Source organism: Chrysoperla carnea, chromosome 5, assembly GCF_905475395.1.
Source record: "Chrysoperla carnea chromosome 5, inChrCarn1.1, whole genome shotgun sequence".
Lineage (NCBI taxonomy): Eukaryota > Metazoa > Arthropoda > Insecta > Neuroptera > Chrysopidae > Chrysoperla > Chrysoperla carnea.
Window position 1 is genome coordinate 9,202,394 of NC_058341.1, and position 15,569 is coordinate 9,217,962.

General features: G+C 28.2%; 1 protein-coding gene across 5 annotated transcripts in view; it reads right to left on the reverse strand.

The window, feature by feature from the left end:
* Positions 1-15,569, reverse strand: part of LOC123300967 (protein MTSS 1) — a 141,835-nt gene that overhangs the window by 62,946 nt on the left and 63,320 nt on the right. For all 5 annotated transcript variants that reach the window (XM_044883661.1, XM_044883659.1, XM_044883660.1 and 2 more), the window contains exon 3: positions 1,775-1,848. In XM_044883661.1, coding sequence (XP_044739596.1) covers positions 1,775-1,848 — 74 coding nt within the window. The remainder of the gene's footprint in view (positions 1-1,774; positions 1,849-15,569) is intronic.

Sequence of the window (15,569 nt, forward strand, 5' to 3'; positions counted from 1 at the left end):
TAGTTTTTCCTTACTAGTTTCCAGGACAAACTGTTAACCGACGAATTAAAAGAATATTTCTTTGCGTTTAAAAATAGGATTTGATTACCACGAACACATACCTGTCATGTCTAGCCAATATGCGGTTGTGTCAACTTTACCACTGCGCCCCATATGGTAGTTGTATCACATATGTAGCTCCATTCACCATATTTGCTCTCGTGACGAGGTTGACACAACCTCATATCGATTGATATTAAGAATTTTTTTTCAGTGAACTTTTTTAATAGAAGGAATATGAATTTTTCTCTCGATATGAATAATATGACAATATTATTACAACCTACTTCCCATACAGGATCTAGAAAAATATAATTTTTTTCTATGAGAGAAGAATAATAATATTTATTCTGATTTGAGCTCGAATGAATGAATGAATATATATATATATAGTTTTGACATAACTAGGTGAATGTATTTCACATTTTCAAATCATGCTGGGTTACGGTTGGATAATGATATTTATGTTTACAGCATGTTTTATAGTCATCAGTGGGTGATATATGAATAACAAGGCGAAACGAACAGATAGTAGGTACAACGCTTCTAGCATATATATAGCTCCCACACACTCATCAATGGTGTGTTTTCTGCAATATTCTTTCTTTTTGTAGCTGTATCTACTAACAACAATATCATATCTAAAATGTATCTATTTTAAATTTTATATGACGTCATGATTTTAATGTGTGTATATGGTGAGTCATTTATCTGGGGGTGTATTAGAAATTAATAAATGTGATGGACTTGTTTATGAAGTTAGAAATACGTTTTAATCTTTTGTTATATTTCCAAACGAGGCGTTGAATACTATAAAGTCCTTTCGAACATTCAAAAATTGTCCTAATTTTTAGTTTTCTAGCTTGGCTAGTACCTGAAAATATTATCTACGAAATCGTTTTTCATTTGGACATGGATTATGTACTGTATTTTACTGAAATTAGCCTGTCAGCACTCGCGTCAACCATTCGGTAATCTTTAGACGCGTGATGAGAGATTTCCTTAAGCCTCCTACACTTAGGTGAAATATTTCGCGCGTTAAATATTCTCTGAACCACTCTGAGCTAAGAACACTCTCCATTTAAATATCTTTCAAACTAAACTAAAAAAATCTTAATCGGTACATCCGTGCTACGATGTCACACATAGACAGACAGACACACAGAAAAATAATCGAAATAATTAAATTCATTTTAACTAATTTCACCATATTTAAACTAAAGAAATTACACGAACAGGTCCGAAATTAATATTTTTTTGCTTTAAATTTATCCTCGGGATAAGATAAGATTTCACAATTTGAAATCGAGCGTAAGCAAAATGAACATAACGCGAGTGCTGACGGGTTGAAGACCCTTGAAAAAATCACAAATTTGTCTCGAAATTTACTAAATCTTAGTATAAAGAGCTAAAAAACTAAAAAATACAAAAATGGATTTTATTTTGCGATCAGGCGTGATCATGATAGTTCAAGGCATGATAGTTTTATTGTTTTTAAAATTAATTTTGTTGTAAAACTATTTAAAATATTTGAAAAAGTAGATTTTATTGTGCTTTTTATAAAATAAAACTAAACTATTTTTAATATCGAAATCGGGAAAAAATGTAATAAACACAAATGTTTTTGTTTTTCGGTAATTATTCGAAAACAAAACAAAACCTTCAAAAAACAAAAATTAGATATAGAATAAATAGTAATTTGACGTGTAGTGGTATTGTTTTTGTGTGTACATACCTCGTGCATTTGTTGCAGCATCAGCTATTTTTTGGAAGGCATCCAAATAGGCTGATATTGCTTGAATGGCGACTCTGTAACAAATAAAAATGAATATTTAGAATACATAAACATAACACATAACAATGCATTTTAAAATGTATATAAAAAATGGAAGCTGAGAGATACTGGCTATTATATTCTGGTTAATAAGGACGGTCTTACAAAAACTTATTTTTATGTACAGTAAAACTTCTGTGTGTGAATTAAGGTGTTGAGTATTAGGTAAAACAAAACAATATGACCTTGCTTTACCACATATCACGACAATCTTTATCGATTTTAAGCAACCAAATCGAAAGATATAAAGGTCAGGTTTCCTATTTTCTTACTTCTGTCTAGGAGGGCTGAGGACTTTATTTGTTTTGTAGAATTTAATAAAAGAGTAATTCAGACCCAAAAAGCACGGAAATTCTGCCGTTTATTTGGCTATAGGGAATATAAAAATTGAAATTTAAATTTGGTTTGATGTTGGTGGAATCAGATACTTCGTTCTTATCCAAGCGACGACAATGTGATCAATTCCACAGCTTCCATTAATTATAATTGTTCACATTGCCGCTGCCTGGATTCGAACCCGCAATCTAAGTCTAAATGATCCACCAGTCAAAAACTAACGCCTTAGACCGCTCGGCTATTTAGGCTCTCGAAAAAATACGCTTAAAGTTTATGGATAATTGTAATTAGAGTTTTAGATATACCAATAAACAGTTTTCACTGTAATTTGTAATTTGCCTTCTGGAAACTCTTTAAACTCAAAAATGAATATAATATTTTAAGAAAAAGCTATTTTCAAAGTATAATTTTAATGATAATATCGTGTGCCTGTTTCTCATCTTCATAGAAATGTCAATCAACATGTTGTTGACAAATGAAATGAACGTTTTCCTTATGTATATGTTTTTCCCTTTGTTAAAAGAAAATGAATTGATTTGAAAAGATTTTTCGTAAGAAAAGCTCTGTGTACGTTGAAGTGAAGGAAGAGTGGAAAACTGTAATAATGATACTATTATCTTAAATAACATTTTTCATGGAAAACAGTCACGAAATATGTTTGTTAGTATAAAAGATATACAGTCAATTGAGTAGATTTTTTTTCGTGAGCTTTTTAAGATGATATTCGAATTAAATCAAGCTTATTCTGAGCGATAAATTTTCTTTTCTAAATTGTTGGGGGGTTAGCATTGAAAGTAATTGGATTGTTTGATTGTTTAAGATAAATATCAAAATATATAGATTCGTATTTTGATAATTTTTTTTGTAAAATTGTGGAGAAAATTGGTTTGCAGCTTTTGTATTTAATTAGATATCATTACGTTATATGTAAGATGAAGGTGGAGCAAAAACCAAAGATTTTCCTTTTTTTTGGCTTGGACTTTTTCGCAATATTTTGTGCAACCCTTGGCCAAAGTTTTTTTTATTCATTCAAGCTTGGACGCTCTATTAGCTCAGTGTATGCTTAGGGTAGCGGGTATGTCCTTCGTGGACAGCCAATATAACCTTACCTAACCTTAGCTTGGATGAAGAATAGATATCAGATTTAATCTAAACTTGGATGACACTCTACCATTCCTGATTGGCAAAATTTTTGTAATCTTATCTAAATCCACAAAAATTGGTAAGACTAAAAAACTCCTCCCAGGCTTGAACTGTTTCATTGTTATTTTCTTCTGTCTTAAGGACGTTCCCAAAATTGATATTTATGATATATAGAAAAACATACCTCGAAATCTTAAGAAACTTGGTATTGCTTCGCGAAACAAAACGATATTTATAATTGTGGTTTTATAAAAGAAAATTACTAATTGTCACGAATTTCCACAATATCTGTTCATCCTTCATAAAATTTTTATTCATTTATAAATAATACACACTTGAATCAAATTCACAGACGAGAAAACAAAACAATAATAAAATGGCGAAAGATTATTAAACTCAACGACGACAATTGTTTTTGTCTCTGCTTTTTTTTTCCATTCATTTTGTTCGTCTCCATGAAAATTACAAACAATAAACTCGAAAAATATAGGTTAATAAAACAATGCATCATTTGTGTGTTCAGTCGGTATATATAGTGCTCTATTTTATCGGCAGAAAAGCTAAAAACAGAATAACAAGAGGGATATATGGATATATGACAGTAAATTATATGGAATAAATTTCCGAAGTGTAACAAGCAGGAGCATAAATGGGAGCAAACCATATATAACAAGAGTATCTTACACATATTATTATCGGCAATAGAGTTTGATGGTCTAACCATTTAGGAACCATATAGTTGTTGTAGGATAGTTGTTGTAATTATAGTAGATTTTTCAAATATTGATTCCTGAACATATACAGTGTGTCTCATCATATTTTCGTAATTTATAGGAATATCGATTAGAAATTTTACACAGTCATACAGGGTGTAGGGTCACAAAAGCTGTATAATTAACTATTAACTAAGTGATTCTGATCTCTGGTAACTTCTGATTGCTGTTCATAGATGGCGTTTGATATAAAATTTGAAACGCATTATTAATTTTATGATTTGTTTAAATTTTTATAATAATTACTATTATATTGGTTTTTTATTGATAAAAAAAAACACAGTTATTCCAACTTTCGTCGACAGTCCCCATGACTGACAATCTTCTTTTTTTTTATACTAACGATAAAAAGTACAATACTGAAACAAAACTACCAACGGGTGTCAGGATTTTTATATATTTTAGGATCTATCTAGATAGTCTAGATAAACTATCAAGTCAAAGTCTAAGTATAAATAATTCTTGGCCTTTTTCGATTCGATTTTAAATTGAAGTTAAATAGGTAACTCATAAACGATTTATCATGTGTTTTCAGTTTTGTATTGAGATAAAAGGCAAGGATTTAAAACAACAATTTTAAATCGTTATATTTCGAAGTAAAAGTGAATGAAAATTATCGAAGTTAAGAAATGTTTTTCTTGAAATAATTGTTGCAATTTAGCGAATGCCATCCAAAGAAGAAATCCGAGCTACTTTTCGGGCTGATACCAGACGATTAGCCATCAAGTTGAAAATTCAAAGAGTTGATTATAGGTAAAATGAACGTAATTTTTGCTTTTTAATGAAAATTTCATTAGAAAACTATTTCTAATTAAACTGTGGGTAGATTTTTTTTTTACTTGCATATTTTTCTACCCCTAAATAGAAAAAAAATCGATAAAAATTTAGTGTTTCGAAGTGTAACAATGACATTTATCTAGAGTTTAGAATAAGTTTGTCACAGTCAAACGAATGCCGGTTAAAATCGATACAGTTCTCGATGGACTTAGATTCTCAACGAAAATTATAATTTTTTGTACACAAGGATCAATATTCAATGAAACTACTATACACATCATGATAGCTAGTTGGAGCACCATATACAAACATATAAACTGTGAAATAAAGCCACTTTATATTTTATTTTCATGAGGGGATACATAGAATTGAGAAAATGAAAATGGTTGCCTATATCACATGTCGGTATAAACATAGTGTAGTAATAATATGTGCTGATACTAAAACTATTTACTATCGTAGAACTTTTGTATAAATGTATATATGAATGTAGTTGTAGTATCTGTTCTAGTTTTTGGCAATAGCAAAAAATAGTTTTTTAACAAGATTTATAGTCACAATAATAATATTTCCACATGTTTTATGAATGAGATTCATTTTATTTTTCATTTTATGAATTCGAGTGCAATGTGTACCAAGAGACAAGGGTATTAATGCTTGATTTTCGAATAGTCGGTATAAATTCGATTACACCCGATGAGACGTTAGTTCTTTGAATTTAATACATTTATTTTCCAATATTTCACCCCTTAAAGCCATTTATTTTCAGTAAATTAAATTTCTCATCGAATTAAACCCAAATATTTTGAGTTCCTTCATGTATTGCGCAGGTAACACAACTTTTTTTTGTTTACAAAACGTAGTTTCACACACGCTTAAGGATGTATGAGCATAGTAGTGGGAGCACAAATTTAAAAATAGATATTTTCAATTTTCATGATAAATTTATATTATTACTTGACGATATAAGACGAAAAGTAAGAATAAAATTTTTCGATATCTGGCTTAATTTTCAAAATATCGAAAATTGAAAATTTTGTTTAATTATTTAGCTTTCGATATTTCGAAAACCAAGACACATATCGAAAAATTTTATTCTTATTTTTCGTCTACATTCATGAAGTTATAACAAAATTCATCATCAAAGTTGAAAATAAGATAAAAATAATTTCAACCCTTAATGTACCCTGCTCTTACATTCCTCATATGGTCGGTGACACTTAGTTTTTTTCTTTTCTAATTCATTGCTAATATGTTTACTTTCTATTAAAAAGTTTTTTTTTAATTTGTTTTCATTCATTCCAAATGAAAATTATCAAAAACTTCCAAAATATGTCGTTTTCTGAGATTCCTCCATAAGAGCCAATGTATTTTATAACGATTTTTAATGACTTTTTTCTTAAAAATTTGCATGGATACCTAAGCTGAAATTTTAACCACATATTCTTTGAGTAAAAGACTACCTACAAACAAATTTTGAGCCTTTAAATCAAACATTGTTGTCATGCTCATACATCCTTAAGTGTTCCAAATAACATACCAAAAAAGCAGCTTTACAACGCATTTGGCGATTTTAGAAGTTTTTAGACCGTTAAAACTACAATTTTTCTATGACCATATTATTAAAATTGTACAAAATTCGGCCATAAAAAATATTTTTATTAGGCAACAGGCATACATTAAAATGGCTCACGTATTTCATTATAAATTTTACAACCATATATTTAAAGTTTTATTTAGATATGAACAATAATTTTAACATAACAAAATAGGTGTTAGAATATAAATTTCTAAGAAGTAATATCATTTTATAAAGAAACACTATTCATTAAAAAAACTTATTGATTTATTTGCAGAATACCATAATAAAAATAAAGATTTATTTAAGTAAGTTTTGCTGAACGGATAAACTTTTTATGAAATAAGGAAGTGTTTTCTTTTGAAGTTTTTCTTTACACATATACAAGATATATTTAATCATTGGTCATTTATCTTTCACAATTCTGGTTTTCTAAGAGAATAATTTTTGTTTTTTATTTTATACACTTGGCTGTTCATTAAAATATACATAATATTTTATCTATAATTTGTTGTAACTCAATTATAAAATCAAAATAGTTGTTGCTCTTTTAACTTTTATAGTTTTATAAATATGTAAATTACTAAACTAATGAAAGTATAAATTAAATTGGTCAAGTGTGGCAAATGCTAAAATGACATTTTACTTATGATTCATTAGGATAACATTATACATCAGGGAGTAATATCGATGTGAAAATTGTCTTAACTTGTTTCCAAATATATTCTTTTTGAAAGTAAAATGTTGTACAGTGTTAAAATAAGATGATATTTCCCAAAGGAACTCAAGTTTAATTAATGATATCCATATTGCAAGTGCCTTTCCTCGAAGGTTGTTTAGTTTACGAATGAAAGTCGAGAAACTTCTCGATGCTCAAACCTTGGAAGGTTTTATAATAATGCCTTTTTTTATATTACAAGAATTTTAAGTTCGAAAATACACCAGGATCGTAGATTCTAACATACAAGGAGTATATATAGTGTATCAGAAAAATGGAGAAACTATTTTGATTGAATTTTCTCCAAAACTATAAAAGATAGGCAGCTGAAATGGCGACCTTTCGGCCATAATTTTGTTGATTCTTAATTTATGGAAGCATTGACATCCAACACTTTCCATACAGGGTATTTTAACAACTAATTCGGTCAATTGTTTGTTTTCACTTGTTTAAAGATTTTTTTTTAATTCTCACATTTCCCAGAAGTCTATTTATTCTGAAATAGTGCGATTTTATAAAAATCGACATATTATAAAAATATGGTACAATTTTCTCGCTGTCTCTATACTTTCTTACTTTTCAGTGCCCGACCTCCGCTATCAGTTTTACAATGCCGAACAGCGACAAAACAGATGAGATGAAAATACCGCGTACATAAAAACCTACTGACCCCTATGAATGATATAATATCACATTTATGAATATGAATATTGTACATAACAAAGTTGATATTAGTGTGGTGTGTGTGTGTGTGTGTATGTGTGTGATGGGTGGGTGTTAAAATGATAATTATTAAAATAAATCAACAACAACAACATACAATCAACAAATAAAAATAACAACAAAACACAAAACAACATCTGACTGACTGATGATATGATATGAGTTTTGCATAATTAATTTTGTTTATGTATTATAAATAAATATATATAAACATTTAAAATGCAATCAGCAAGCACCAATATAAAGGGGACTCTAGACGTTCTCTTTCTATTCGAAATGCTAAAACAACGTAATACTTAATAAAAACTAGAGAACACAAATATTTGACTGAGTTAATTGTTGAAATACCATGTATAGACATTAGATAATGTTGATTACGAAATCGTTTGTCTTTTTACGTCATGTAAGTAAAGAAAGATAGTTACTCTTCAACGCAAAGTAATAAGAGTATCTTTCTTCTCACTTCCGTCGTGTGTATCGTAATAAACAAACACATACATATGTACAAAACATATATACTTGATACAATACAATACACGTATACATACAATATTTGTTCTAACCTAATTTGCGCCTTCACGTGTAAACGAAAAAGCGTTTCAAACAAAAACTTTTTATTTTTTACATTTAAACTTTTGTTCTGTCTCTAACGGTTTACAAAATGGTGAAGACCATTTTTTTCAGCTTGATATCTCTTTTCTCTTTTGAGTTGTCGTGTCCACAGACAGACAGTCAGACGGATAACCGGAAATGGATTTCATGATCAACTATATCGAAGTTTTGTTCGTAGTATCAACAGTTTTAAACATTAGAAACTTGGATTTAAACTTAGTATAAAATAGTATTATATTTAATATCGTCTTTATAGCTCAAACGCTTAAGTTTTAACATTCAAGCTTTAAACTTTGTGAGTTTTTAGATTCCTAAACGGTTCTCAGTTATACGAATCAGCTAAAACAGACTATTTTACATGATCAATCTTCAGAAATATGGTAGAACAGAGTGATATATAGAGAAGAAGTTTCTAAGAAAGAAATTTATTTGCAGTTTTTGAAAACGATGTACCATTCAACAAGAGAGGTATTCGTTTAATTTTTGTTTGATCCTTGAGAATTTCTATAGTTAATATAAGTAAAATTCAAATAGTAAAATTGTAGAAAATGAAATTTACATAAATATTTCAATTCGATAAATTTTTATTAAGAAATTTTCAGAATTATAAACAATAATTAACGTAGTTCCTTCTCGTCAACGATACATCGAATTCAAGAACTGTAAAAGAACTTTTTTCACAAAATTGCATCGGCTTTTTATGTAAGCAAAAGTATTGATCGTCTAGAGACCCCTTAACACTTAACATCGCATACATATGCGATATTAATTCTACAATGAGATAACTTTGATGGTAAATGAACAAACAGTTAGCTTTTAGTTAGGTTTAGTTAAAATGTTTGACTTTTTACCGCTTTTAATTTACGCAAAACAATTTGTTCATTATATTAGTAAATGGATAGATAATTTATTTTCTACCATTTAATTTGATGTATATTTTCAATTATTATTTTTTAATTGTTTTTTTAAATTTTATTTTAACTACTGAGTGTCATCACTAACTGATTGGCATAATTAATAATACTGTGACCTGATTCTCTTAATTATTAAATCAATATAATAACTAATAATTATTATGAATTAAATTTGGTTGCATCATCACAATTATTAATGAATACAGTTGAACTCCGTTAGTTTGAAATTGTAAGATAGTCGTAACTAGTTCGAGTTTAAAGAGGGGAAATCGGGAACTTTAAGAGAATCGGGAACTTTAAGATTATTGTGGAAATCAAGAAAATTTAAGAAGTAAATAAAAACGTGGAGTAATTTTCAAAAATTATATTTCACTTGTCTCAGATTTCGAAATGTACAAAGTAGACGAAAATCTAGTCACAAATTTTCTGAAAGGGTGTTTAGAAAAAATCGAAAAAATTGTGAAAATTTTTTTGTTTCGCATTTTGGTAAAACTCAGTTTATAAGGTTAATTTGACCCAAAAAACTCAAAAATCGTGATATTTTAACGATCGAGCGAACAATTTTCGAGATAACGCCAAAAATTGATCTGAGATATCGTTTTTCTCGAAAACTACTTGTCCAATAATAAAATAAACACGATTTTAGAATTTTTTGGGTCAAATTTACCTTATAAACAGAGTTTTATCAAATTGCGAACAAATAAATTTTTTCTGATTTTTTCGATTTTTTTAAGGGGTACCCCTTAGAAAAAATCGAAAAAATTGTGAAAATTTTTTTGTTTCGTATTTTGGTAAAACTCAGTTTATAAGATTAATTTGACCCAAGAGACTCAAAAATCGTGATCACTTAACGATCGAGCGAACAGTTTTCGAGATAACGCCAAAAATTGATCTGAGATATCGTTTTTCTCGAAAACTACTTGACCAATAATAAAATAAACACGATTTTTGAATTTTTTGGGTCAAATTTACTTTATAAACAAAGTTTTATCAAATTCCGAACTTATAAATTTTTCACGATTTTTTCGATTTAATTTTATCCCTTAATAAAAATTCCAAAAAATCGAGAAAATTTTCTTGTATCCAATTTCGGTAAAATGCAGTACATAAGGTCAGTTTGATACAAATAATAAAAAAATCAGGTCTATTTAATGATTTGACGCATTGTTTCCAAGATATCGTCCAAAATCTCATACGAAAAACGAATTTTCTTATCGATTTCAGATAGTTCTTCAGTAAAACTTGTCTAATGGTTAAATAAATGATTTTCCTTTAATTTTCATGGTTTTTAGGTTAAAATTATTCTAGATAATCTATAAATGAAAAATGACTCAACAAGGAAAATTAATTCGGTTAGAAATTTTAGCCAAAACTGCAGATTATTTCTCTGATTTAGCCTTTTTGAAAATTTCTCACAGTCACTTATTTCATCCTACATTATTATTCAAATTATAAAACCTACTTAATAAGGTCTCATAAAGCCTAATTTATCCAAATAGTGTTTAATTTTAAAATTTAATTAAACAATATTAATTAATAATTCGACTAATGTTCCACTTTAACGTAAATCTATAAATACGTGATCGAATATAAACGAATTACATAACATAATTTATTCGATGTAACAAATTTTAAATTTAGTTAAAAATAAACAGTTTAGTACAACAGTACAGTAGCTATAACTAGCTATTTAATATTCAAGAACAGTCAAGTCAGTAAACCTTTCGTTTGATAGCTATTAAATTAACAATATGAATATGTCGCCATTATTAAGTAGCTTCTGTCTTCTCTAAAATTTATAATACATACATCAGTACATGTGTTTTACTTTTTATATCTATACGTAATTGGTTTGATGACGTATTTAAATAAATTACATTTTTTATTATAAATGAATGAATAATAATAAATAATAATAACAATAACCTATATTTCAGTGGCGTAAATATAGAAGTTATAAAACAAACTTTGAGTTTAAAAAAAAAAAAATCTTTAAAAAGAGCCTCATGTATTTATTTTGTATACAACGTTTCATTTATTCTTAACTAGCTGTGAACTACCCGCTTTGCTGGGCAACATCCCCACTTGCACCCCTCTCTCCACATTTCCTTGCGTGGGATAACAGTTTTGTAATGTACACGTCATGCTCTTTTATTTGATACCCCACTTAGGTATATTTATAAATATTCGATAATTCCTTCCCTCTTTCTCGCTTCAGCTTTCTACCCTCCGAAGGTTCAAAGTAGATAAAAACAATATATCTTTGAAGCTGGTTGTATATCCTGTCAATATTTGAGCTTAATCGATGCACAACTTTTTTAGTTTTTGAAGCATATCCCTTTCAACCCTTATTTCAACCCCTTACTCTACTATAATATTGATGTATTATACATAAAAACCTTCCTCTTGAATCACTCTATCTATTAGAAAAAATCATCAAAATCCGTTGCGTAGTTTCAAAGATTAAAGCGTACAAAGGGACATGGGGACATAGGGACAGAAAAAGCGACTTTGTTTTATAATATGTAGTGATTAATAAAATATCGATTGAATGAATTTACAAGATGATGTATTGTAAGTAAAGTTTAGGCTAGATACTATAATTTGAAAATGTTTCAGACTTCATATATTGTAAAATTTACGATAATAAATCGATTTACATTGAAAAAATGTTTAGAAAACAGTATTTCTAACAATTTTAATTAAAACATTTTCTGAAATTTTGCATATTTCATTATTTTGGAATTCCCTTCTACTAATAACAGAGAAAAATCTACCATTGAGCTTTCACGACCTTGAAATTAAGCCATCTATAGTCTCGCTACTTTTTACTTTACAGGCAGATTAAATGTTTCTTAAAAGATAGATATATTTATAGTGCACGCCACTGATATGATCCTTAAATTTACAAAAATAAATTGTCACATGCATGCATATTTTTATATAAAGACAGCACAGAACCATGAGCTTTACAAGTGACTTTTGTTAATAAATATAGATACCCTATTTATATATTGTTTGATTTAACAAAATACAATATATAATATATCGTTTTGAATCATATAATACTTAATATATACATAGGAAGGTTCTCAAGGTCCAACACTCTTTTAAGTCTGTCAAACTTTCGTTAAAGAAATATTTCGAGAAATGAAATTACATTATTTCAAACATTTAAATATTTCGGTAATTTCCACGAAACTTTCTACAAATATCACCACAAAGTAAATCATGGTAAGTTTTACGATCTGATCGTAGCTTACACGATCCCTTATGGCTTACTTTGCTTACATTATTGACCCAACCTTGAACACACTTCCAATTTTCAACTTCCAACTTCGCTCCTATCTGGTATATCTTAAAATACTATCCTTGTTATGGAATATTTTAAAAAGTCGATATACCTAGACAACTTTCCCCCATACATACATAGACAGACGTATAACAGTGCAGTGTATATTTGATTGTATCAAATAAATAATGATGATTGATAATAATCTATTGATAAAAATGAATTAAGGTTAAATGAAATATTCAATAAATAAATATAACACAATTGTGTTATATTTAATATATAATACAATCATATATTATATATAGTACAGGAGACGGCAAAAAGGTCAAACTTTACCCATCTGATAACCAGATGAGACATATTTTTTTATGAAATTTTATTCATTGATAAACACGCGTATGATAGTTAATTTATCGAAAAAAAAAAAAGTTTCTTGTAGGTAAGCCTGCCCATTTCTTACCCACGCCCACGAGGGCGTAAATTAAGTGCGTTGATAGTATGTACTATTTCTTTACTTACTTGACGTCAAAAAACAAAGGATTCCGTCATCAACATTGTCTATACATGGTATTTCAGCAATTAACTCAATCAATTGTATTTTTTTTCACTTGTTATTGTTAGAGTAAATACATAAACTTTAATCTCTGTAGATACACTAAGACGTAATATAATGAACATGTAATGAATTTCATATATTCAACTAATTATAGAGACCTTAAGAAAAGATTAAACCATCTTCAAATCATTAATGAATCTTTAAATTAGGTACTTCAATGCATCAACAACCTTACAAGTAAATTTAAAATAAACATTAAAAAAAATAATGATAATAAAATGAGATATTTTAACCCAGTTATGTAAAATAAAGTTTTGTGAACTATTGTTATTTAGTTAGGTTTAATATATTTAGTTTAATTTTGTACAATAAAAAGTTTAAAACAATAGAATTATTATTGTTGTTGTTATTCTGTTGGTTGATATAATATTATTAATTTAATGCATTTTATTTTCATTTCAAAACTATGTCATGTATATTTATTTATATACAGAAGAAAGTTGTTTAGATAGGGCCTATGCAATCTGAAAAGCATATTTCTATCGAAAATTCGGTTCATATATGGTATTCAATGATATAAAATGAATAAAATAATGTGATAATCAAAGTAAAATAAAGCACCTCTTTTAGAATCAAGTTTATAAGAAAATCAAAACGTGACTGACACTACAGAACAAAACGTGATGGGCACTACCGTCGCTTTGGAATGCATAATAGTTAACACAAGTACTTAAGATACTCACAGTTAAAAGTACTACAGTGTGGGCACCATAATAAAGTATTTTTACAATCAAAAACAGTCATGTGTTTTTTCAATTCGTGGTACACTTTTTCATGGAATCATCCAGCATACAAATTGTAAAAAATCTTCTCAAATTGAGTAATTTAATTCATTTTCATTCAATCGCTTTCTCACTTATAATTATTCAATCAATTAGCCATTTAGAAAATGGGCCTAATTCCAAAGTATGACCGACTTTGACGTTCTTCCCATAAATTGTAAACGTATATAAACAAAGTAATATGTTTATGCTACGTTTGAATGGTACTTACTTCTCATATTGTATGTTTTTACTGTAATGTTATTTTCATTTAAAATCTTGATAATAAAATAACATTATTTTGTTTTCCTTATGTTTCAAACTTTTATTATAATTTATAAACAAAAGTCAGGTAATTTTATCTTTCAAATAAAAATAATGACCCTGAGCTAAAAATTTATATAAATAAGAGAATAAAATATGGGTCAATTTCAATGAAAACTTAATATATACGAAGAAAAATCATTATTTATAGGTACTTAAGATACTGAAAGCTAAAAGTACTGTGGCAGTACTTGTTGGCAAAATACTAAAGTATTTTACCATCAAAAACATGTTTTTCATGGAATCACCCATCTAAAGTGTATTGCCATTCGGATGACAACGTACGGAATATAATGACACCTGTTATAATAGGTATTCAAATCCTAAGAACATCATAATAAAAGATGTAGTAAGATAGCTTAAAACATTTGCTATGTCGTGCGACAACAGTTTATTCAATTAATCGCTTCATTAATTATATCGTCAACGGCATGGATTTTTTAAATTTAATTTATGCTTCTACCATACTGCTAAATAATATATTCAAATACCGAATTAGTTTTAAACAGTTGATGAAGACTTTAAACTCGTCGAAGTGTACATGTAAGAATTTCGAAGACAGTTTGTTAAAATTAATTCCACCTACCTGGGTATATATGTCAATATTACGAATATTTCAGTGTCGAAATTAAATGAGAAATAAAAAATTTTCGCGGATATCATATCAGAAAAAAATGTTTTCCGTTTTTCCAAAAGATTCTATCAGTAATCGAAAGGTTTGTACTGTCGTTTTATAAATTACTACCAATTTTGATGTGATATCAAAATGTGGTATTCTCCCAATGATTTTTGAACTGTGTATATAAATAAATTTTAATAAAAACAAGTGGGAAAAAACAATTGACTGAGTTAATTGTTAAAATATCATGCGAAGACAGTGTTGATTTCGCATTCGTTTGTTTTTTACGCCATATAAGATAAACACATACATAATACATGTAACGTATAAATTCAAAATATAAACATGTTATACCTAATGTTTTTAAGCAAATTTGCGCTCTCGGGTATACAGTGATGTTTACGAAAAAGTGTTTCAAGTCAATGTTTATTTTTTTATAAGGAACATTTTTCACATTTGAACTTTTATTCGATCTCTACGGTTTGCAAGATGAGTTCTACGGACCC